The sequence below is a fragment of the Selaginella moellendorffii genome, unplaced genomic scaffold, assembly GCF_000143415.4.
Source record: "Selaginella moellendorffii unplaced genomic scaffold, v1.0 SELMOscaffold_48, whole genome shotgun sequence".
Taxonomy (NCBI): Eukaryota; Viridiplantae; Streptophyta; class Lycopodiopsida; order Selaginellales; family Selaginellaceae; genus Selaginella; species Selaginella moellendorffii.
The window spans coordinates 496,603-517,018 of NW_003314309.1; the positions used below are offsets into that span (position 1 = coordinate 496,603).

The 20,416-nt window shown below is 42.9% G+C and overlaps 5 protein-coding genes across 11 annotated transcripts; 2 read left to right on the forward strand and 3 right to left on the reverse strand.

Moving 5' to 3' along the window:
* The first annotated feature begins 467 nt into the window (after positions 1 to 467).
* LOC9647239 (triacylglycerol lipase 2) lies at positions 468 to 2,717 on the forward strand. Of its 2 annotated transcripts, XM_024686354.1 has the most exons (9): positions 469 to 926; positions 1,000 to 1,110; positions 1,161 to 1,301; positions 1,548 to 1,658; positions 1,713 to 1,856; positions 1,963 to 2,003; positions 2,065 to 2,141; positions 2,193 to 2,288; positions 2,361 to 2,717. In XM_024686354.1, the coding sequence occupies exons 1-9, from the start codon at positions 756 to 758 to the stop codon at positions 2,666 to 2,668; spliced, it is 1,200 nt and encodes a 399-aa protein (XP_024542122.1). In that variant the 5' UTR covers positions 469 to 755; the 3' UTR covers positions 2,669 to 2,717. The 2 variants fall into 2 exon arrangements, with proteins under 2 accessions (XP_024542121.1, XP_024542122.1); XM_024686353.1 differs by having other exon boundaries at positions 468 to 926; positions 2,065 to 2,288.
* A 430-nt stretch (positions 2,718 to 3,147) lies between these two features.
* LOC9647240 (phosphatidylinositol/phosphatidylcholine transfer protein SFH8) lies at positions 3,148 to 8,444 on the forward strand. 4 transcript variants are annotated; one of them, XR_002993726.1, is made up of 22 exons: positions 3,148 to 3,279; positions 3,344 to 3,623; positions 3,674 to 3,773; positions 3,847 to 4,113; positions 4,176 to 4,253; positions 4,313 to 4,414; positions 4,468 to 4,517; positions 4,577 to 4,676; positions 4,726 to 4,803; positions 4,857 to 4,961; positions 5,014 to 5,149; positions 5,207 to 5,574; positions 5,638 to 5,703; positions 5,766 to 5,873; positions 5,929 to 6,035; positions 6,088 to 6,212; positions 6,260 to 6,297; positions 6,681 to 6,746; positions 7,554 to 7,607; positions 7,677 to 7,761; positions 7,824 to 7,997; positions 8,083 to 8,444. XR_002993726.1 is itself a non-coding variant. In XM_002981245.2 (14 exons), the coding sequence occupies exons 1-14, from the start codon at positions 3,222 to 3,224 to the stop codon at positions 5,784 to 5,786; spliced, it is 1,809 nt and encodes a 602-aa protein (XP_002981291.2). In that variant the 5' UTR covers positions 3,148 to 3,221; the 3' UTR covers positions 5,787 to 5,876. The 4 variants fall into 4 exon arrangements, 1 of the variants encoding a protein (XP_002981291.2); XR_002993728.1 differs by having other exon boundaries at positions 5,929 to 6,026; XR_002993727.1 differs by having other exon boundaries at positions 5,935 to 6,035.
* LOC112350352 (light-sensor Protein kinase-like) lies at positions 6,203 to 8,166 on the reverse strand. The gene has a single exon (XM_024686344.1). The coding sequence runs from the start codon at positions 8,142 to 8,144 to the stop codon at positions 6,345 to 6,347; it is 1,800 nt and encodes a 599-aa protein (XP_024542112.1). The 5' UTR covers positions 8,145 to 8,166; the 3' UTR covers positions 6,203 to 6,344.
* On the reverse strand, positions 8,423 to 11,895 carry LOC9647241 (basic leucine zipper 34). Of its 2 annotated transcripts, XM_024686351.1 has the most exons (6): positions 10,285 to 11,895; positions 9,382 to 10,195; positions 9,228 to 9,318; positions 8,862 to 8,988; positions 8,610 to 8,785; positions 8,423 to 8,524 (listed from the first exon to the last, which is right to left on the reverse strand). In XM_024686351.1, exons 1-6 carry the CDS (start codon positions 10,361 to 10,363, stop codon positions 8,483 to 8,485), a joined length of 1,329 nt encoding a protein of 442 aa, XP_024542119.1. In that variant the 5' UTR covers positions 10,364 to 11,895; the 3' UTR covers positions 8,423 to 8,482. The 2 variants fall into 2 exon arrangements, with proteins under 2 accessions (XP_024542119.1, XP_024542118.1); XM_024686350.1 differs by having other exon boundaries at positions 8,423 to 8,785.
* Positions 11,896 to 12,539: 644 nt separating this feature from the next.
* On the reverse strand, positions 12,540 to 14,405 carry LOC9647557 (patellin-6). Of its 2 annotated transcripts, none has more exons than XM_002981354.2 (5): positions 13,632 to 14,405; positions 13,442 to 13,566; positions 13,244 to 13,388; positions 12,879 to 13,176; positions 12,540 to 12,803 (listed from the first exon to the last, which is right to left on the reverse strand). In XM_002981354.2, exons 1-4 carry the CDS (start codon positions 14,385 to 14,387, stop codon positions 12,901 to 12,903), a joined length of 1,302 nt encoding a protein of 433 aa, XP_002981400.2. In that variant the 5' UTR covers positions 14,388 to 14,405; the 3' UTR covers positions 12,540 to 12,803; positions 12,879 to 12,900. The 2 variants fall into 2 exon arrangements, with proteins under 2 accessions (XP_002981400.2, XP_024542120.1); XM_024686352.1 differs by having other exon boundaries at positions 12,540 to 12,829.
* Positions 14,406 to 20,416: the final 6,011 nt, after the last annotated feature.

Here is a 20,416-nt window from a genome sequence, read left to right on the forward strand (position 1 = left end):
AACATACATAATCCTTGCAAACAAGGAGACAACCTCATCCCCTGCCAATTACCTGAAACGCATAGAGCTGCGATGGCAAATACATGTCACACATGCAATGGAGGCAGAGACCTTGAACGGCCGAGGAAAAAAAGACGGGTAGGCAGGGCCAGTGAGCGGGAGCACAACGACAATGAGGATGCCACCTATGCGAAAATGATAATCCAACTTGCATTTTTGCATCCATCAGTCTCATGCTTCTAGTTGGGCATTATCAAAACAACATGTAGATAAGAAGATAGATAGATAATTCTTCCATCTGATCCCACCAGGAGTCGTTCATGCCTGGGGCCCTGGCTCCACAAGCATTTAATATAACAACACTTGACTGCTCCAATTAGTAATTTGTGCTGCAAGGCAATCACTGCAGAGAATGATGTGCCCAAGGGGCTGCTGCTGCCTGCCATGCAATCAGTTATATCAATTTTGGATGAATGTATGATTTGTAAGCAACAGACATGTAAAAATATATGTAAAAAGGTAAATACTGTCTGTATGGGATAGAAGATTCCCTGAAAATCAACACCAAGCATGAGATGTATCATGTATTCAAGAAGCCATTTAGGAAAGCTACCACTAGCGCGTGAGTGATTGTTGAGAGATGTAGGCATAGTGCTCCAAGCTGTGTGAAAAGAAAAGATCTCCACTCCACTCAAATGTGGGCGCTGCCTTTTTAGTGCGATTGCTGCTGAACAGACCCAAAAGCAAAGCCAAAGATGAAAATGGTTCTTCCATTGCTCCTTGCAGCATGTCTAGCAGTAGCAGCATCAGCAGCAGCACCTTCTTCTTCATTCCCAAATCATGGGAAGCAAATCTTAAGATTTGCCGAAGACAGCTTTTGCTCCACGCTGGTCCTGGTTCATGGCTATCCTTGCCAGGAGTTCAAAGTAAGCGATATGAAAATCTGGTAGAGAAAGAACTTGCGAGAACAAAAAGAAAGAAAACCTCTCTATTTCTTAGGTGACAACTCCAGATGGCTACATTCTGCGAGTTCATAGAATACCACACGGTGTGGCGGGAGTTTCCTCGCCATCGCCAAAGCCAGTGTTTCTCCAGCACGGTGTTCTTCAGGTATGTGTGAAAAGTAAAAGTATAAAAAAGAGTGTGTGACTGTGGAGCAGGGAGGAGACGATTGGGTGTTTTATCCCCCGCGCAATTCTTTAGGGTTTGTTCTCGCGGACGAAGGCTTCGATGTGTGGATCGGGAATCTCCGCGGCACGCATTGGAGTCGCCAGCATGTCTCGTACTCCTCCGGCGACAAGGTAATGCCCGGAATCTGTCGATTCCGTGATGGAGATCTGTGTTTCTTGCGATTCATGGTATTGTTCTTGCGTTTTCTTTGCAATTCCAGGTGTTGTTCTTGTGTTTTCTTTGCGATTCATGATATTGTTCTTGAGATTTCTTTCGAAGAGTCGGCTTTTCTTTGCGATTGCTTGTTCCCGATGATTTTGTGCTTGGAGTCAAGAATGAACTTTGTGACTCGATTTTTCTTTGCTCTTTTCTGCTAGGCGTACTGGGACTGGACTTGGGACGGGCATGCGCAGTACGATCTCCCAGCCATGCTCAACTTGGTTCATGAAAACACTGGCTCGGAGCTTTACTATGTCGGCCATTCTCAGGTAGAATAGTGCTGTGGTGCTCTCGAGAGATAAGAGCTGGTGGTGATTTCTCAGGGAACGTTGATTGCTCTGGCAGCTTTCTCGGAGTCCAAGCTAATGAATGTCGTCAGGGCGGCGGTGTTACTCAGTCCCATTGCCTACCTCAAAGGCATGACTTCCACGCTTTCCAGGCTCGCTGCTCTACTCTACATGGACCAGGTGAGATTTTTTTTCTCTCGTTTCTTTCGTTTCTTCTTTTTTTCTCGCTCGATCGAGAAATCGCGGTCACAGGTCACTCACTACTCAATGCTGCTGTGATTTACAGATCTACGACGACGTAGGCCTGTCACAATTCACTCTTGAAAGGTAAACAAGAATTGATGGTTTCCTTTTCTTTGTTTGTTCTTTAAGTTTTGCTTGCTTTCAGTGGAATTGGTGCGTACCTTCTCAGGAATTTATGCTCGCTGGACCCCCGATGCGCAGACTTGCTGGTCCTCGTGACGGGTAATTCTTGCAACTTCATAAAAAGCTTACATGTTTTCGCTTTCTGGACAGGCCGGAATTGCTGCTTCAACGCGAGCCTCACTTCTTACTACCGCCAGTTTGAGCCTCAAGGGTCGTCCACGAAAAACTTAGTTCACCTCGCTCAAAGTAAGCTCTTTGTTTTTCCGATGCAATCTCGACGCTATTGATTTTTTTTTTTCTTTTTTTCTTTCTTGGCAGTGGTGAGAACCGGTTTGTTTGCAAAGTTCGACTATGGTAGCAGTCTCGGGAACATGCGCGCCTACTCGCAAGTGGTTCCTCCGACGTACGAGCCAGCCAACATTCCCAAGAGCTTTCCAGTTTTCCTCGTGTATGGAGGCAAGGACACATTGTCTACGCCACAGGGCGTCCAGGAACTGGCCAAGCGCCTCGTTTGCACGCAGCAAACACTATTTCTTCCAAACTACGCTCACGCGGATTTTGTTGTAGGAACCCGAGCAAGGCAAGACGTGTTTGACCCGGTGATTAAATTTATCAAGGCAAACTAAGTAAAGGTGTGGCAAATCTCTGATAAAATCAAGCTTTTTGTTTTTTTGTGATGTTCCTTCCAACAATGTAAAGCAGCGTAGACAACATTGTGGGAGCGTGTGATTGACAGTATCAAAATTTTTAACTCCTTTCTAGATGGTGCGAAAGAATTTTTCCATGGATCTCCGTTCCTAGCCATTCAAGCACGAGAAGGCTATGTCTGATTAACGATAATCCCGAATTAATCAAACAAAAGTTAAAGATTCTCGGTGGCCAATGGGGGACCGCCTAGCTTCTTTCTCATAGGCATGCGCACCAAAAGCTTCAAAGTCTAATATAACTGTAATTAACCAAAGCCGTTGGCTGGACCGTTAGCCTCTTGCCACGCCAGCCGTCGGATGCGACCTCGGTCATCCTCGAGGCCGTCGGATGTGATCTGGCCGTCCGTTCAAGTGACAGCCGTCAGGCGGGCTACAACCCAGATTAGGTTTTTCGGTGAGAGGGGAGAGGAATAAAGAAAGCGCCAGTGTTGTCTTGCCGGTCGCTGGGGGAGAGCTGGAAATTTTAGGCGCGATGGAGAGTGTCGCAGACGAGCACGGCGATCGATCGCTCTCGAGCTTCTTGCATGCTGGTGAGATTTCTTTGCTGTGGCTTCCCTCCTGGTGCTCAAGATGCTGTGGCGATATTTCGTGCAGATCGGCTCGCCGCAGCTCAGGAGGAGAGTTTGGAGAAGGATTCCGAGGACGAGAGGAAAGGGAAGACCAAAATGGCGGCCTTGAAAGCGATCGCCTCCAAGAAATTTAGATCTTCTCTCAAGAGAAGGGGGAAGAGGCGGCCGGACGCGAGGAGTCAATCCCTCTCGATTGAGGACATTCGCGACGCGGAAGAGGAGACGTCGGTGGAAGCGTTTCGAGCAGCGTTGGCAGTGGAGAATCTTCTTCCGGCCGACCACGATGATTACTATACTCTTTTGAGGTAAGCCAAGCATCGCCGGCAAGTGTTGTTAAAAATCTCTCCCTGTGTAGATTTTTGAAAGCCAGGAAGTTCGATCTGGAGAAGGCCAAGCAAATGTGGGCCGATATGCTGCAATGGCGCAGGGAAAACGGTGTCGATACGATTGAAGAGGTTGGTGCCATCCATTTAAACGCTTACGGCTGGTTCTCTTTAATGTTTTTTTCTTCTTCTTTGGACTGTCTAGGATTTCCATTTTAAAGAGCTGGAGGAAGTGAGGAAATACTATCCACAGGGCCACCATGGAGTGGACAAAGAAGGAAGGCCTGTATATATTGAGAGGATCGGGAAGGTCGAACCCAACAAGCTGATGCAAGTCACAACGCTTGAAAGATATTTGAAGTATCACGTGCTTGAGTTCGAGAGGACCATTAAGAAAAAGTTTCCTGCCTGCTCAGCGGCTGCTAAGCGGCACATCGACTCCACAACAACAATTTTGGACGTAGCTGGAGTGGTATGACGCACTTCTGTACGTACTTTTTCAAATCTTACTGCTTTGTCTGTACGTTTTTCCAGAGCTTAAAAAACTTCAGCAAGCCTGCAAGGGACCTTATTATCAATATTCAAAAGATTGACGGCGATAACTATCCCGAGGTGAGCCTGCTCGTTGAACTCTATGCCTTTCTTCCTGAGTTTATGCGTTTATTATGCAGACATTGCATCGTATGTTTATTATAAATGCTGGTCCTGGATTTAAGCTTGTGTGGAACACCATACGGGGATTTTTAGATCCGAAAACAGCTACCAAAATATCTGTAAGCAGGCTGAATGGACACTGCAGTTTCACTTCATCAGGGCTCTTTTTCAGGTACTCGGAAACAAATTTCGCAGCAAGCTTCTGGAAGTTATTGATGCTAGGTAAGAGCTTTCTTTTATCAGTTTGCTCGCATAACTTACGCTCGTGTTAATCTCGACAGTCAGCTTCCTGACTTTTTGGGTGGAACTTGCACTTGCTCTGGGGATGGTGGATGTCTTCGTTCTGATAAAGGCCCCTGGAAGGATCCTGCCATACTGAAGGTGTGTCAAATGTTGCTGACGAAGATGACGTCTTTTTTGTGAACTGCAGGCTGTAATGGAGGGGCATGTGAAGTTCGTAAGGCACGTTGTAACTTCTCCTAAACGAAATAATTTGCCTAGGGGAAAGGTTCGTTTTGTTTTATAGTCTGAAGGTTTTGAAGTAACTTTAAATGGTTGTAGAGTCATGATCTTGATGTTTCAACAGCGGAGTCCGGATCAGATGGAGAATTAACATCCCCCACAAGAACACGCTCTTGCGATGTTCTAAAAGCGGTGTCGGAAGAGGTAGCGTGCCTATTTTCTTTACTTTTTTCCTTTTTGATTTGTTTTCTCGCAGGTGACTAGCAAGCCTGTAGACAATTCAGATTTGTTGGAGAGTTTTTCGATACTGGAGGATGGTGATGTAGTTCCGATGGTTGATAAAGTGGTTGACAACGGCTATGTGAAGGAGAGTAACCGGATCACGAAGACAGGTATCTGCTGATGATGATTTTGTCCTGTTAATAAGCCTTCTTTTGTTTGCCACGCAGAACTATCCTCAAAGAACGAAACAAGGACCTTTCTACATTTTTGGGCTGCAGTAGCGTACATTTCTTTTTTCTTTCAGTGGGTGTGGAGCTACATCTGGAGAGCGTTCTCGCGCAATAACGAAGAGCTCTATGGTTTCAACAAGACGCAAAATCAAGAGCCTAGTATTACGGATGCTAGAGTGGTTTATGCTGTCCCTTCACCAGAGCTTGTGGACAAAATCATCTCGCCAAAACTCAAAAAACGCATGGACAAGCTAGAAGAGAAAGTCACCGAGCTGTCGAAAAGTAAACAGCCTCCGGAAGAGATACCTGATGCTGCTGCGGAACGAATTAAGACACTTGAAGCAGAAGTAGCGGAGGCAAGAAAAGTAAGAATGATATTTCCCAGTGTTTTGACTGGACTTATTATCTCCTATTTTTTGTTTTTCCAGGCGCTCAAGGCTGTCCAGGAAGAACTCTACAATTGCTTAGAGCAGCTGAATGAATTTAGGTGGCTGGTAAGTAATATCACGGCAGCTGTGAGGCTTGAGATTGGTTTAAGTTTACCTTATTTGTGCAGAGACGACCGAGGTGGTGTTGAGCTCGTATATATTGAGCGTATATATTCTCTTGTAAGAAAGGCACACTTATGTCCATAAGAAGTAATTTAAGCTTCCTGTCCACTCTGGTACGTGTATTTTTACAGCTTGTGTCTTTAAATTTCTGCCTTCCTTTTGCACTAGCGACAGAAGCTTAAACATTCAGAAGCAGTAAAAAGCCCTGAATTAACCCCTCGAAACAGTTACTTAGGCAATGATTGGAACTACAAACCCAGCTTGAGGTACTTCAGGTACGTTCGCTCCTTTGTTTCTACTTCCAATGAGTTTGCGCTGTGTTTGTAGCTGCGTAGGCGTAATTTTATGATCCTCCACAGCGGTGCAGAAAGCCACAAGCTGACTGCATAACTACCAGGAACGCATTTAGTTTTCAAGTAGTGTTCAGGCCGTGCGCATTTACTGCCTCAAAGGTACGTCATGTATATTGTACGTCCGAGACTAACAATCCCTTTGGCAGGAATGCATTCAAACAGTAAAATGTCGCCAGACAATGAGGTCGGTGTCCATTTTCTGCTTTTATGATTTACTGGCTGGCAATGCCTTTACCTTTGTTTTCGTTCAACCTTCAGCCTCCTGATCGGCCAACACTCGTTACTGTTTGAGCTTTCTTCTTCCTCGTCTGTCGTCACCGCTCTGCATTGCAACTCTATGTATTTGTTCTTGTGTGATCTTACTTCATGCACCAGATGCTCTGAGTCTCGTATGTACGATTTGAGCCTGCTTTTGTACTTGGCACCTGAGGCGTTGCGTTGCAGCTTGTCTTGTGATTCTTTTTGTAAGCTTTCCAGCGCGGCAAGTATTGCCTCGTGATGGTCTCTTGTGCCCATAGCATTCAGCTGCTTGTCCTCGTCTAATATATCTCCAATTGGTGAGTTCAGGTAATAGCCATCTGGAACTGCATCCGGAGGATCTCCAATCGTGAGGACGTTTTTGAGCGCTATGAGGTAATTGCATATCTTCTTGAAAGTTGGCCGGATTTCCGGTCTGCCGTGCCAGCAACACTGCAAAAACAGAGATAGGCACCTTGGAAAGCCAGGTGGTAGAATTGGTCTGAGATTGTTGTCCTTAACCCGGAGGAAAAATCCGGCTGCCGGGTAAGAGCAGCCTTCGAATGGCACCTTGCCGGTGAAGATCTCGTAGCAAGTCATACCAAAGCTGTAAACGTCTGCCTTTTTCCTGCTTGCATTCTTTTCTTCGTTCCATATTTCTGGAGCCATGAAGTTTACTGTCCCGCCCCTCCTGACTGGGACCTTTGACTGTGCACTTTTGAGTTTCGTCTCTGATAGTCCAAAGTCACTGAGCTTGGCAGTGTAAAAGCTGCATTCGTTGCTTGGAAGATTGATAAGTATGTTGGCTGTCTTGAGATCAAGGTGGCTCACGTCGTTTGCGTGAAGAAACTCCATGCCTCTGGCAATCTGGAGAACGATATCGACAGCCACGTCCATCTCGAAGGGAGGTCCTGGTTTGCTCTGTACTATGTCCTTGATGAGATTGTGGAGGTCGCGCTTCATTCTTTCCATGAGGAGAACGTAAGGACCTTCCTTGGATCGCTGGGTATAGCCTACCATTTTCACTATGTTGGGGTGCCTCAGATAAAACAGAGCTCGTAGCTCTCTTTCCGAGCTCGGGTCCTGCACAGCATAAGCTTTGGTCGCGACCGTCCTTCCCAGCCATGTAGCCTCGTAGACGTATGCGTAGGATCCTTCTCCAATGAGCTTACCTTGAATCACTTTCTCTGGATTGCGAAACAGGTACTTTGGCAGCGGGAGCTCCTGCGAACGCTTGTTCTCCACCTCCGCCAAGAGGTACCTCCCGAGCTCGATCTTGTTCACGTCGGTCTCTTTATCTTCCAACTTCGCCGCTACTCTTTTCAGATCTTCCCGGTCCATGTTCGCTGCTGCCTTGAGCTCCTGCCTCTCCGACTCCGGCCACTCCCAAGCATGCGGTGCAGGCCTCAACGTACCTTTACTCACCGAGACCTTGAGCTTTAGAAAGTAGACGCACTGACTAAGCTCTTGCAGGATGATTTGGAACTTGAGCTTGTGCTCCTTCTTGAGCACGGCGTGCCAGAGCCAGTCGGGGCTGGAGCAGCGGTGGAGTAAAAACTGTGCGCGGTCCATGACTCTGTCAATCTGGGCGATGGTCGGCTTGCAGTCCTCCAGGAGCCCCGGTTCGAAGTCGATCATATCCAGCAGGTACTTGTGTAGCCTCTCCACTCTCTCAATCAGGTAGGCGCACTGCTTGGGTGCCAATTTTCTAACCTCGCTTTTACTATCGCAGATCCTCTTGGCCTTGTTTAGGACCGGAGGCAAGCTTGCGACGACCACTACTTCGCTGCCCATGTCCACTCAATGCTTGGTAGACTCCCTGCTCTTTCACGTATAAATTCCCACTCGCTCGAACAAGATACAAGCTTGAAACGCGTCGAGAGGATGCGTGTGGAGCACATCTTGCGGGACGAAGTTTCTTAGTGCGCCCCTCGTCGTGGCATGGCTGAAAGTTCTTCGTCGTCTTGGATTCTTCTGAATCTTCTCCTACTAGCGTCAGAAACTTCGAAAATTCGTCCATTGTTTGTACCTTGTGTCCTAAAACTTAGCCTTTTCGAATTAAAAGAAAAAGGTGGTAAAAAATGAAAGAATTTAGCATGATGTGCAAAAAAAAAAAAGAGCCAGCGAGATTACTAGCTAGTTACTGTCATGACCATTGCCGTTTTCGATCTCCCCTAGCAAGCAATTAGTGGCGGCGGTCGAAATGGTGGAAGTAGAATTAGTAGTGGCAAGAATCTCGGACGAGGGCTGTGGATGTACCTTTACTCTCAAACCGAACGACGAGGACGACAAGTCCGGCTTGCTCTCGTGCTGCTGCTGATCGTCGTTGTCCCCAGCCGCGTTGAATTGCTGGAGCTGCGATCGCAGCTCGTCTTGCTGCTGGAGCACCATTTGCCTCAGCCGCTGGAGCTCCCTCGTGAGTGCCTCGTTTTGAGCTAGATCATCAAAAGCAAAAGGAAAGAGAGCTTTGAGCTCGTGACTATAAATCCGGAAAAGAAGGAACTCACTGACCATCTTTGAAGCATTTGTCTTGTATGAGCGATGTTATCCGCTGCTTTATCGAGTTGTTGTCCACGTTTAGCAGGATCCTCTGGTGATCCAGGAAAGCGACTTGGGGCGTTAGCGCGGATACCTCCGCCTGGAAAAACAGAGACAAGGCGACATTAACAAAATGGTTAGCACACTCCAGAGCTTGACAAAACAAAGAAAACAACACCCTGCCCTGTGGAGACTAAAAGCTATTATCAATCACTGATCACTTAACTATCAAGCAGTACGTCCAAACATGTCTACTTCTGCCGCAGAGCCGCAGAGAGATATAAACTACGATGGCAAAGGAAGAGGGAAAGAGAAAAGGAAAGCAGGAAGTTCACATGCCTGCAATGCAGTCACACTCCTTTCAAGTTCAGCAATATACTGTAGTTTCCGTACGCGGGACCGCTGAGCCGATTGCCTGTTCGCCAGAATTCTGGAAGAAAACACCAAGCAAGGATTTAAGCCAATGATCAGCTGCTTGGAACTTTGAAACTACCGTTTGGCTCGTTTGGGATCCATATTCGGGTCGATGTGTGATGACGCAGTCGGTTGCTTGGCACCCACTGTAGTGGCAATAGTCATGCTACTTGGAGCTTCGCTCGCATTCATACTTTGGACCTCGTCTGGCTCGGTTTTGGGGCAGCTCAATGGTCCCGGCCGCCCGTCTTCAGTGGACATATCGTTACCACTGTTGCTATCGGAGGGAGAGGTGGTCGCGTCCGGCGGAGCTTGCTTCTTCTCCTCCCTCGCGGCGGCGCCACTGTGGTGGTTTCCATTCCCCCCTGACGAAGAGGAACAGATGAGCATTGCCGGTCTGGATCTCTGCGATACCTCCGAGCCTCCGCCGCTGCTAAACATGGACACGATCTGCTCGGCTTCGTCGAGCCGCTCGAAGTCGGAAGCTCTCGAGGAGGACAAGTAGCTCCTGTCGGAGAACTCGTCGTCTCGCTTAAACTCGTCGGGGAGTGATCTGCTCGAGCTCGGATCGGGGAGGTCCAGGAATGCAGCAGTGTCGCTTGCGGAGCGCCGGTGGTGTATCTTCCTGGCCGAAGCTTCCGGAGAGTCGAGCATGTCGTCGATCCAGGACTGTGGAGTGAGCTGCGGGACGAAGCCTGCCGATGGTGTTCGCTGGTGATGGATTTTACTACTGCTGCCATTGCTGCTGCGGCCGGAGGAGAATCCAGCGGCTTCCACGGCTCCGGAAGGGCTTTTCGGTGGTAGGCTGGAATTGAGAAACTGTACCCAGTTCACGAATCTCCCGTCTCCCTGATTGGAATTCGCCATGAGCTCCGCAGCGCTACGCACGAGAGCTGCATGGGAGAGGAAGAGAAAGAGTAAGCTACATTGCCGATTACGAGCGAGAAAGCGAAAGAGAAAAAAAGAAGAGAGCTTTGCTTACCTTTCAAGCAAGAAAGTTCCAAGATCTCTATGCGTCTCAACAAATCCACCCGCGCTTCCCAGCTCCTGCGTGCATGCATTCAATCAGCAACAAGGACGTCCTCCTGCAAGTTCCGTGCCGTGTCTTCGCTTCTCGGCCGATCATCAGCGTCCGAGAAAACTCTATCTACGCCGTGCACAGCCGCGGCCGGGGAGACGGAACCGAGCAACGTAATTCTTGGTGTTTCGTTTCGTGTCGAGAGCGCGGCCAAAGCTTGCAAGCACCTTCCACCATCAATTCGTTATCAGCAACAACAAATGCTGCCGCGGCCCAGAGCTAGCATAGAGTACTGAAAGGAGCCAAACCAGCAGCTTCCCTCCATTCCATTCCATCCGCTTCCAAAACCCAGTAGCAGCAGTAGCAGCAGCAGCACCAGGAGCAGCGGCAGCAGTCGCAGTAGCAGTAGTAGCAGAACAGCGCTGCCAGTGACGACGGAGTGCTGGAAGAACGCTACGATAAAAGATTATTTGCTGCTGCTCAGGCCGCTGGATGACCACATGTAGTTTTCAGGACCTCTGTGTGCGCAGCTAAGAAAGTTGAGGGCAGCCCAGCCACAGCACACTGCCCAGAGCTTCCTTTTTCTCCCTCCCTTCCTTTTTTTTTTCTATCGTCGTCGTCACCACTATTACTACTACTAACTAAGCTTCCTTCTTCCACCACCTGTGCCTTGAAAACTAAAGAAGAAGACTTTGGCCGGAAGAAACCCCGTGTTCCAGAGACGTGAGACGTGAATGAATGATCCCAGCGGCGGCCGAGAAGAAGAAGAAGAAAGTAGCGATGATCGCAGTGGTGATGGCTGGCAGAGAGGAAATGGAGGAAATTATCTGGGTGACTTTAAACCTCTTGGAGAGCTTTCACTCGCATCGCGCCAAGGGGAGTCGGCGGCTGCTAAGCTGCGAAGATTTGATGAGCGAGCGGACTAGTTCGTCGTCGTCGTCGTCGTATCTTCGCTTTCCATTCAACATAGTAGGACAAGGAAGATCTCCTCCCTCCTCGTCGTCTTCTTCACTGTTCTTGCTTTCTTGCTCGAAACCCTGTGCTGCTGTTCTTCGCCTTCTTTCTTGGAGATCTTTCGGCTTCACGGCGATTGATTGGAGAAGGACTGCTGCAAATCTCGCATTTACGCGGCACATGTCTCCATTTCGATCCCTCGCCTCGCTCTACCTTTGAAGAAAGCGCCGCTCGCTCGATATTACGATGGATTTCCCGGCCGCGCTGGAAGATTCTTCCGATTCCTGTGTGATCCTGCCCTTCCCTGCCCGATCGGATCACTGCGGGAGCTGCGCGATGCTGATTTGAGTCTCTAGACGCCGGATTTTCCAAGAACCAGGCGCGCGCCTCGGAAATTCACCGCGGCGAGGAGGAGAGACGCCATGGCAGTGGAATCTGAGCTCGACAAGGGAGAAACACCGCAAATTTCCAAGAACTTCACACAAACCCCGGGACCAATCGATGCATTGGACACACTGCCACTCGCACCGGACAAGCGCTCGTCACCGATCCATCGCGCTATCGAGAAAGGAAGAGAAAAAGAGAGCAACATTCAAGCGCAAGCCTCCCTCCGCTCTAAGCGCTGGCCATTCCGTTGTAGAATAAAACAGTGGCCATTCCGGAGCGTAATGCAGGGATCCCACGGCTGCGATCCTTCCACGCGTCGCCACCGGACTTGTCCCACGTATCCAGATGACCGGCCAAAAAGCCACCACGTGTCAGCATTGTCAGAAATGGCATGTGCTTCAAACGTCGCTAGTTTTCAGGCCGGACGCTGTCTGACTGCCTATATCTGGGGGCATGTTTTACCGAACAACAAACAGCCAAATCAGCCTTAGCTCTAATTGGTCATGACGTCAGCGCTGTTGACCACCGGTCGTCGGCGCGGGGTAAAAAGCGATTAAAACGACATTGCGGGTAACAGCCTGGCTGGCACGGGTGAAAACAGAATGCCCTTGTGTAACTTCTCAAACGGCCTAGATTCCCCCCCTCGCTAACAACCGACGTGCAAGATTTCACGACGGATTCTGAGACGTATAGCTACGATTGTACTTCGTAGAGGAGCACGTTCCGGTGCATGATTCCATATGATTCGCGTTTAATCTATTTAAAAAGGTGGCAGGCTTGGCACATGATAAAAGAAGTCTTTTCTAGTCCTGTTGTCCACCTGATTTAATCAACTAACTGGATTCTATTAATCTACTGGAGGATCTAACATGGCTGTGGATTTGCAATGGTCAGGGGGATCTTTGTACTTAGAATAGTGGCTAACAAACCAGGCCATGATGTGACACAGTGGTCACTCTAAAGTCCCCTTAGCTGGTGTTGAGCTGGGGAGCAAATGCCAGTATGCCACACTACCTCCTCAAAATTTTTTGTTCCTTTGATTAAGTAGTAGTGTAGTCAGAAGAACCTTGTGGAAAAAAAGCTATCATACTTACTTAGACTAAATGCAATGAAGAAAGTATCGCTTTTGTGCTGCTTAGTGCCTGCATTTGTGACAAAGCACGACAGGCTATCAAAATCAAAGCCAAAGATAATCAAAAGAGAATGGACTTGCTTACAATTAAGATGTGCTCTCTCATCTCATCCCCTGACGATGTATCTGTAGTGAACCAGCTTTTTCTTTTTCGCGGCAGAGTTGTCAATGGTGAGCAGCAGCGAACCTGGCGATTTTGTCTTGAACGTGTTGCAAATGCCATCATTTCCTACGAGCTCTCCCTCTCCCTGAAATTCTTGCGCTGAGATCTTTCTCGGCTTTTCCACAATAACCGTGTAGCCTCCTTCCGTAGAGGGGGTGAATTCCGCGCCATAGCTCACATCCCATCCTAGAACCGAGAGCTCCCAAGAGACTTCGTCGCCCTGTAGCAAAAGAAAAGGAATAAACAAAAGCATGAATACTCTACTGTCAAAGCTTCGATCCATTCACCTCGTTTATTTGGATCTCGATTATAAGCATCGAGCCGGCTTTCACGCAGGATTCCGTGATCGTTGCCTTAGCATTCCTGAAGAGCTCATCGTTTGCTTTTCCGAGTCCTCCATACTGGACTGGAACATTTTCCGGAGAGATTGCCCTGGCAGTCGAGGTTTTCTTTTTATCAAAATGAATCACTGAAGCAAAGCTTACGCGAACAAAGCCTCGGGTGTTTTTCGTTTGGTTGCGACCGAGATCTTGTCCTTTGACCGTTGTGTCAAGAACGGACTGATCATGACGTATAAAGCGTTGTAGTACCACGGAACATTGACAAGCATCTGGCAAGATAAAAATTTTGAAAACCAAAAGAATGAAAAACAGAACGAAGAAATGAATGCACTACCAGCTTTGAAACGAGCTCCGGATAGTTGTCTGAAAAAAGCTGTATAGTGTCGAGAAGCGCGGCCCTCGCCTTCTTCTTCATCGAGAAGTTCTTGAGATCGATCACCTGGACCATGCTGGAGACGCCCCGAGGATCAAAATCCAGGAGCTTGATCCCATCCTCCATGAGTTTCACTCTCCACCTCAAGAGCTTCTCAAACCCGTCCTGGCCATCCAAAAGCTCTTGATACATCCCAGAGTCGACGATGTTGTAGCACACGGGATGGCCGCCCCTGTCACAGCCATAGTAGAAGCCTGTGCTCTTAATCCCAGCCTCAATCTCCTCTCCCAGAAAACCCCTATCGCAGCCAAAGCGCTTCCTCCAGCTCACAGTGTTCTTGAGCATTTCCACGGCCGTATCGACCTTGAACTCCCGGGCGCGCAGGAACTTGAGCATCACGACGTCGGCGGCGCCGCTCCCATCCAAGAGAGGGATTCCCCAAAGAGTGATCCCCGAATCGGCCGAATCGATGCCCGCCGGTGCGGCGGCGGGAGGAGGATCATCGCCCTGCTCGGTGGCGCCGGCATTTCCAGCGCTAGGGATCGAAAACTCACCGGCCTTGGCCGCCGCCGCGATGGCGAGCTTGAAATCCGCGAGCGCCTGCTGCTCGGCCTCGCCGAGCTCCGCAATAATGTAGCTCTCTGACGATCTCGCCTTCTCTTCTTCCATTCGCATTCTCTCGGGCAATGTGGCCGCTCTCTGGCATTCAAGGGCCATATCTCACAGGACCGTTGAGCCGCAAGATTTTAGGATAAAAGGGTAATATTAAACCTAAATAAAGTTTTTGCATTATTCTAAACTTTCGTTTAAGCTTACTAATTAATATCAATCTTGGAATAAATTATAAATTCTGAATTCCTTTTACCCTTAAAAAAGTAATGTAAAATTATACTATATACAAATTAGAAATTAAATTTTTATGTAAAATATAAAAATAAATGAAATTTATTTTTCTGTAAAATTTAGCTAAAATATTATTTCTTTATCTACATATACATATCAAATAGGACATTTATTTTAACCATGTTAAAAAATTAATGTATAACAGTTTTTTAAAGCCAAATTTGTATGTAAAATATAATATTAAAATTTATAAATAAAATTTGCAAAAGAATTCTCAAAAATATTTAAATAATAAATAAAAATTATTAATTAATATATGTTGATTGAATTATTATACATAAAAAATGTTTTAAGTAGTCATTGTTAACATTCAAGTTTAATTGTGTAAAGGCACTAGCGTGCTAGCTCAACATTAAATATCAATTGCAAAGATATTGTAAATTCATGTTTAATTTATTACTTCTTTTTTTTTCTTAAGATGATCACAATTTTAGTACTATATTTTATCTCACTTTTAATCTCATAATGGTTTAACCTCTTTCAATAAGTTTTTATTCACTTTTTTTTCTTCTACACTATTTCTTCCTTAATTTTTTTTCACTTTCTCCTCTTTGCCCTAATGTTGCAAACTTTGTTTTCTTCGAAGGAGGGAATAGAGGGGATAGATGGGAGTTCGGCCCTAATGATAGCATAAGGACGAATGAATACTGTAGTGAAGTGAGGATGAATGACATGGATTACGAAGTGAGGATGAGCATAATAAATTCGAATGAAATACTTAACCCTGAGTATAACAAATCTAAATGGAGAATTTTAGATTTTTTTTTCTTTCAATGAGGGGATAAAAAGGATATAGAGGATAAATAGAGTGAGTTCAACCTCCCATGGTTTGAGTGTAGCCACTCATGTGGATTAGAGCATTTTCTTGGACATCTTTGAATGCGCAATTAGATATACTGACAATTGTGATAATGTTTACCAACAATTGCATCGTCTTCGCTAAGGGCCATCTGAATCAGTGATGCAATTTAACATTTGTTTCTGGAGCTTTTTGCTTCGTGCGGAGCCAAATATGTCAAAGTGGATTAAGTTGGGAATGTTATGGCCAGCATTTTGTTAATATCTTGCGGGACTTGTGCATACATTTGTTCTAACTATCTTTGACAATGCTCTTCAACTAACATAACATTAGGAGACATTGCCTTTTTCACTTTTCATTGCACATCCTTCAACTCCACTTCCTATAAGAGATAGTCTTGTTCCAATGGAGGTTGGTGTTACTATTGTTTGTGATAAGGACAAGGATGAGGACAAGGACATCGTCGTGGTTATGATGTCCATTGTTAGATATATCATGAGATTGGCCACATGTATCAGTATTATTGGTGTTTTCTGAATTGATATCTTGGTTGGAAGCTGTAAGCTCTTGAATTTGGACTTCTCGGGAGGTCATCCAACCCGGTATTATTCAAACCTAAAAACACTTAACCACAAATATCCTAAAACCCTTAACTGATTGGAAAAGGGGTGCACTCTTATTCATAGGCCTTTTCCTTTTATATTTGAACTTATAAATCATCTTTTCAGTCATTCTCTTTGGTTGCTTACAGAGGCTTTGCCGTCAAGAACATCTTATGGGTGCTACTAAAGTGGAAGCTCTTAACACAAAAATTCTTCTAGGAAATATGGAATCGCGTGAGTAGTGGAAGGGTTTTACATGAATAAGTTAGTAACCCCTCTATCCTTCTTTCATTTTCATACAAATTTTCATTTTCATACAGGGTTTCATTTGGCACCAGTTCATTTCATGTTTACTTTCCAAGCTCGTTTATATAGCAGAGGATTTCCTTATTATTCTCTTCGTGTTAGTTAATACAAGCTCAAGTTATCTTCTAATGCTTAGCCTATTCCCATAAGTTGCCATTTACAATTATATTGTATGATAGAGTTAATTTTCATTCTTTATAGCAATAGTTGTACACATGCATATGCACAGGATAAAGTGAACCTAGCTATGCATATGGGAGATCTCGAGTTTGATTTTCAATAATTGAAATTCAATGATTTGAATTTTAAATCAAACTTCAAATCAAATCAAATCAAATCAAACTTTTGACCTCATCCTTGGTATAGATTGGTTGCAATGCAATTATGTTAAATGTGACTTTGAGGTTTTTCCTTTTTATCTCATACTTCTTTATATTTCTTCCATTCCTCTCACTTTTATTCCCCTTTATCTATTTATTTTTACCTTTGCTTCCATCACTTTTGTCTCTCTATTACTTCTAATAGTGTTTCCATTTTACTCCACTATTTCCTCTTTAGATCCCTCCGATGGTTTTTATATTGTTGTGGTGGATCAACTAAAAAAAATATGTATTGATTTCTTCAACTTTGACCTGTTATTTGGGGTTAAAATTGCAACACGTCATCATATTCCAATTAAAGATGCTCCTCCAATCAAAGTTCATATTTAGTGTTAGTCATCGAAGGAGATCAAAAATTTACTCGTGAACATCAAAAAGATGTTAAATAGGGGTTTTATTTTAAAGTCTCAGAATTGTTAAGCATATGAGCCTAATAGGAGTATATGTTTTTGCATTGACTATCATCTATTAAACAATGTGACTATTCTGGATATATACCTTCTTCCTTACACTATTACTTTCTTGGATTGTTTAGGGAGAAGTTGTTAGTTGCTTCTAGGTATTAACAAGTGCCAATAGTTAAGGAAAAAAACTTATATTCTTAAAATATTCTCAAAATTGCATAAGTTCTTGGTGATGCCATTTAGTTTGAACAATGCTGCAATGACTTTTTAGCAGATGATAGACGAAGTTTTTATGATGTGATTGTTGACTTCATTGATGATGTCTTGATCTATTTAGAAGAAACTAATTTCAAGCTGAAGCAATCAAAACGCATGTTTTAGTTCAAAAATATAACTTATTTTGGCTATTATATTTTTCATAAAAAATTTGCAAGTTTATCTTGACAAACTTGTGGCTTTTCTAAAGTTCCTTATTCTAAAGTATGTGAATGATGTGTAGTTCTTCTTATGTAAAGTGTAATATCTTAATCATTTCACTAATCATCTTTTTAATTATACCTAGCATTGTTGAAGTCATCAACATCATCTTTCATTTTATCTGTGGATTGTGAGTGAGCATTTATGGATCTTAAAGAGCTGTTAATAACTCCTCAAATTTTAGCATGTACAACTAACAAATATGAACTATTCCACAATAGAGAATGAGTATTTAGTAGCAATTTGGGATTGCAAAAAGTTTTATATATATTTATATGGTTTTTGGACATTATTAGAAGTTGATTATGTTGCGGTTACTTTGTTATTGAAATAAAAGAACTAAACTAATCATATTTATCAGTGAGCTTTAAAGCTTTAAATATATGATTTAAGGTTGTTCATTGCCCAAGGAGTTCTATAATTGGTATTAACACCTTCTTTCAAGCTCTTTGCCCTTTTTTCCTTTATTCTTTTATTCCTAATGAACCTGTTGTTTTGGCATTTATAAATTTTTTGGATAAAGTTTCCATGCTAGCGGCAATTATTGTATTTAATTTTTAATGTCTACAAAGTATGGAGTAAGATCTATCTTCTCTTGATAAGGTTCATAAGGCTCAAAAGGTTAACACGTGGATCTGAAGGCTTCATGAGGGCTTTAAAAATCTTGCATCACTTGTTGATGACTTGCCGTTTCAGCATTTACATTCTTAATATCACCTTAAGAACAACTCTATTTATTTTATTAAGATTAATCTTGATGATCATTTATAGATTGTAATATCTTTGATTTTTTATTCCACATTTTCTTCATCATTATCATAACTCTATTATTCTATATGGGCATATGGGAAATTAGTATATGACTGAGAAGTTACATAGGTTTTTCTATTGGTTAGAGATATGATGTGATGTTATTTGGTATATGCATAGTTGTGTTTGGTGCTAAATTTGTAATACTCCCTTTATACTACAAAAGGATGGTTAAAGTTAATTGTAGTTTCCCATCTATTTAAGTTGATAGCATTTTATTTGATGGGGCCTTTTTCATAATCGACTATTGATAATAAGTACATCATTATTGCCTCTAATTGTTTGACTCATTGAGTGGATGTTGGTTTTTTTGTTAGTGCATTTACAATTGCTATTGAATACTTCCTCCTCAATTGAGTGGTGTTCCAGTATTCTTATCTAGAATGAATTTTTGTAGATAATAGTTTCATATTTATGGCTGAGGCATTTCACGTTTTAACATCTAAGTTAGGGATATACTATACTTTCATAAATACGTTTCATCCACAAATAGATGGTTTGGTGAAATGATTTATTCAAACATTGAAAGGGATTATTGTGAAATACGTGAATTTTTAACATTTGAATTAGGATGGTTATTTTTTATTTCTTCGGCATGCGTATATCATAAGAGTACAAACTTGTATTGGTGCTTCACTATATAAACTCCTATATGGTCATGATTTAATATTGCTAATAGAGGTGAGTTTACCTTTATTATTGCTATAAGCTATTAATACTAAGTCTTGGGATTAATATTTGACAAACATTCTTTCACTTGTCCAAGTGAAATTCATTGAACATCTAAGGCCACGTACAAGTAGGACAAAAATAATGTTATAACTCCTATTATTTTCCACTTGTGGAATATAAAATAGATGAATTTATGTTAATCTATTTTACTAGGGGTTCCTTGCTCAATAGAAGGGACTATATCAAGTGTTGTGGCAAGTTAAACTATAAGTTTATAAGATTTGGCATAATATTTAACAATCCGATCCTCCAGAAATTGTGCATGTATAGCAATTGAAACATTTTGTATAAAAGAATTAGAAACAATTAACACCACTTACAGATTCATTAGTGCCTCCTCTTGATGTTCTTCTAAATCTTGGCTTATCAATCAGAGAACTTTAATTGCTTTCCATCCTTTTAAGAGAAGGATGATATAAGGTCAAGTGTATGGCTATAATATTGTATATTAATATTAGTGTAGTGAAATTTTGATATCCGTTAGATTGGCTTTAATTTTCTTTTGTATATAAGTTAGGCTTTTTAGGTAATTAATATGCACATTTTTCTATTCTATTTCCATATTCTATACACTTAGAAATTTAATTATATTTTGTTGTTTCTTGCTCATATTTCAAAATAATGTAATATTATTTATAAGCTAGATAATATATAGACCACCTAATTATTTATTATCTATTTGATATCAAATATTAAAACCATTCAAGATTTTATAAATAGCTCTAACTTAAACATTAATTAACATTTGCTGCTCTTTAGAAGAGATTTTGGTGCTTAAGCAAACCTATAGGGGACTAAGATGGTAGTGGATATACCTAGAATATTCTTGGATATTCTAGGATATTCTACCATTTAACGCTTGTTATTCATTTAGATTAATCTTATATTTATAATTTATAAACATTTTTATAGTTTATAAACTTTTTTAAACACTTCTAGTATATTCATTTTTATTCTACCATGTATGTAATAACATTAATCTTGTGTTTATAAATTACAAACATGCTTATAATTATAAATTTTTATTTGATTGATTGGATTAATAAGTAAGAATAACACTATTATTAAGCAAACCAAGCATTGTTACATGCAATGCATAGCAAATTATTTCTTAAGTGTTCAAAAAGCTAATAATTATAAATTATCTTCATTTTTATCTTGCTAATATAAAAAGTATTTAATATATTTTTTCTTAAAATTTTTGCAATTTTGATAAAATATAGTGTAGAGTTTTTAATCTCAAGCACTCACAATAGAATATTATTATACTCCATAAAATGATCAGAACTAATCAATTCAAAAGCTTTTTTAGCTCCAAAATATTATTGTATAA

What these genes read in the sequence shown, in the direction of transcription:
- LOC9647239 (XM_024686353.1), top strand. Translation starts at nt 756, where the DNA reads ATGAAAATGGTTCTTCCATTGCTCCTTGCAGCATGTCTAGCAGTAGCA. An exon ending in CTCTACTCTACATGGACCAG is followed by an intron (nt 1,857 to 1,962) that starts GTGAGATTTTTT and finishes TGTGATTTACAG; the next exon opens with ATCTACGACGACGTAGGCCT. An exon ending in CTTAGTTCACCTCGCTCAAA is followed by an intron (nt 2,289 to 2,360) that starts GTAAGCTCTTTG and finishes CTTTCTTGGCAG; the next exon opens with TGGTGAGAACCGGTTTGTTT.
- LOC9647240 (XM_002981245.2), top strand. Translation starts at nt 3,222, where the DNA reads ATGGAGAGTGTCGCAGACGAGCACGGCGATCGATCGCTCTCGAGCTTC. An exon ending in CTCGAGCTTCTTGCATGCTG is followed by an intron (nt 3,280 to 3,343) that starts GTGAGATTTCTT and finishes TATTTCGTGCAG; the next exon opens with ATCGGCTCGCCGCAGCTCAG. An exon ending in TGAATGAATTTAGGTGGCTG is followed by an intron (nt 5,704 to 5,765) that starts GTAAGTAATATC and finishes TTATTTGTGCAG; the next exon opens with AGACGACCGAGGTGGTGTTG.
- LOC112350352 (XM_024686344.1), bottom strand. Translation starts at nt 8,144, where the DNA reads ATGGGCAGCGAAGTAGTGGTCGTCGCAAGCTTGCCTCCGGTCCTAAAC.
- LOC9647241 (XM_024686350.1), bottom strand. Translation starts at nt 10,363, where the DNA reads ATGCATGCACGCAGGAGCTGGGAAGCGCGGGTGGATTTGTTGAGACGC. An exon ending in GGAACTTTCTTGCTTGAAAG is followed by an intron (nt 10,196 to 10,284) that starts GTAAGCAAAGCT and finishes TCTCCCATGCAG; the next exon opens with CTCTCGTGCGTAGCGCTGCG. An exon ending in GATCCCAAACGAGCCAAACG is followed by an intron (nt 9,319 to 9,381) that starts GTAGTTTCAAAG and finishes GTTTTCTTCCAG; the next exon opens with AATTCTGGCGAACAGGCAAT.
- LOC9647557 (XM_002981354.2), bottom strand. Translation starts at nt 14,387, where the DNA reads ATGGCCCTTGAATGCCAGAGAGCGGCCACATTGCCCGAGAGAATGCGA. An exon ending in CGGAGCTCGTTTCAAAGCTG is followed by an intron (nt 13,567 to 13,631) that starts GTAGTGCATTCA and finishes TTATCTTGCCAG; the next exon opens with ATGCTTGTCAATGTTCCGTG. An exon ending in TCGAGATCCAAATAAACGAG is followed by an intron (nt 13,177 to 13,243) that starts GTGAATGGATCG and finishes CTTTTGCTACAG; the next exon opens with GGCGACGAAGTCTCTTGGGA.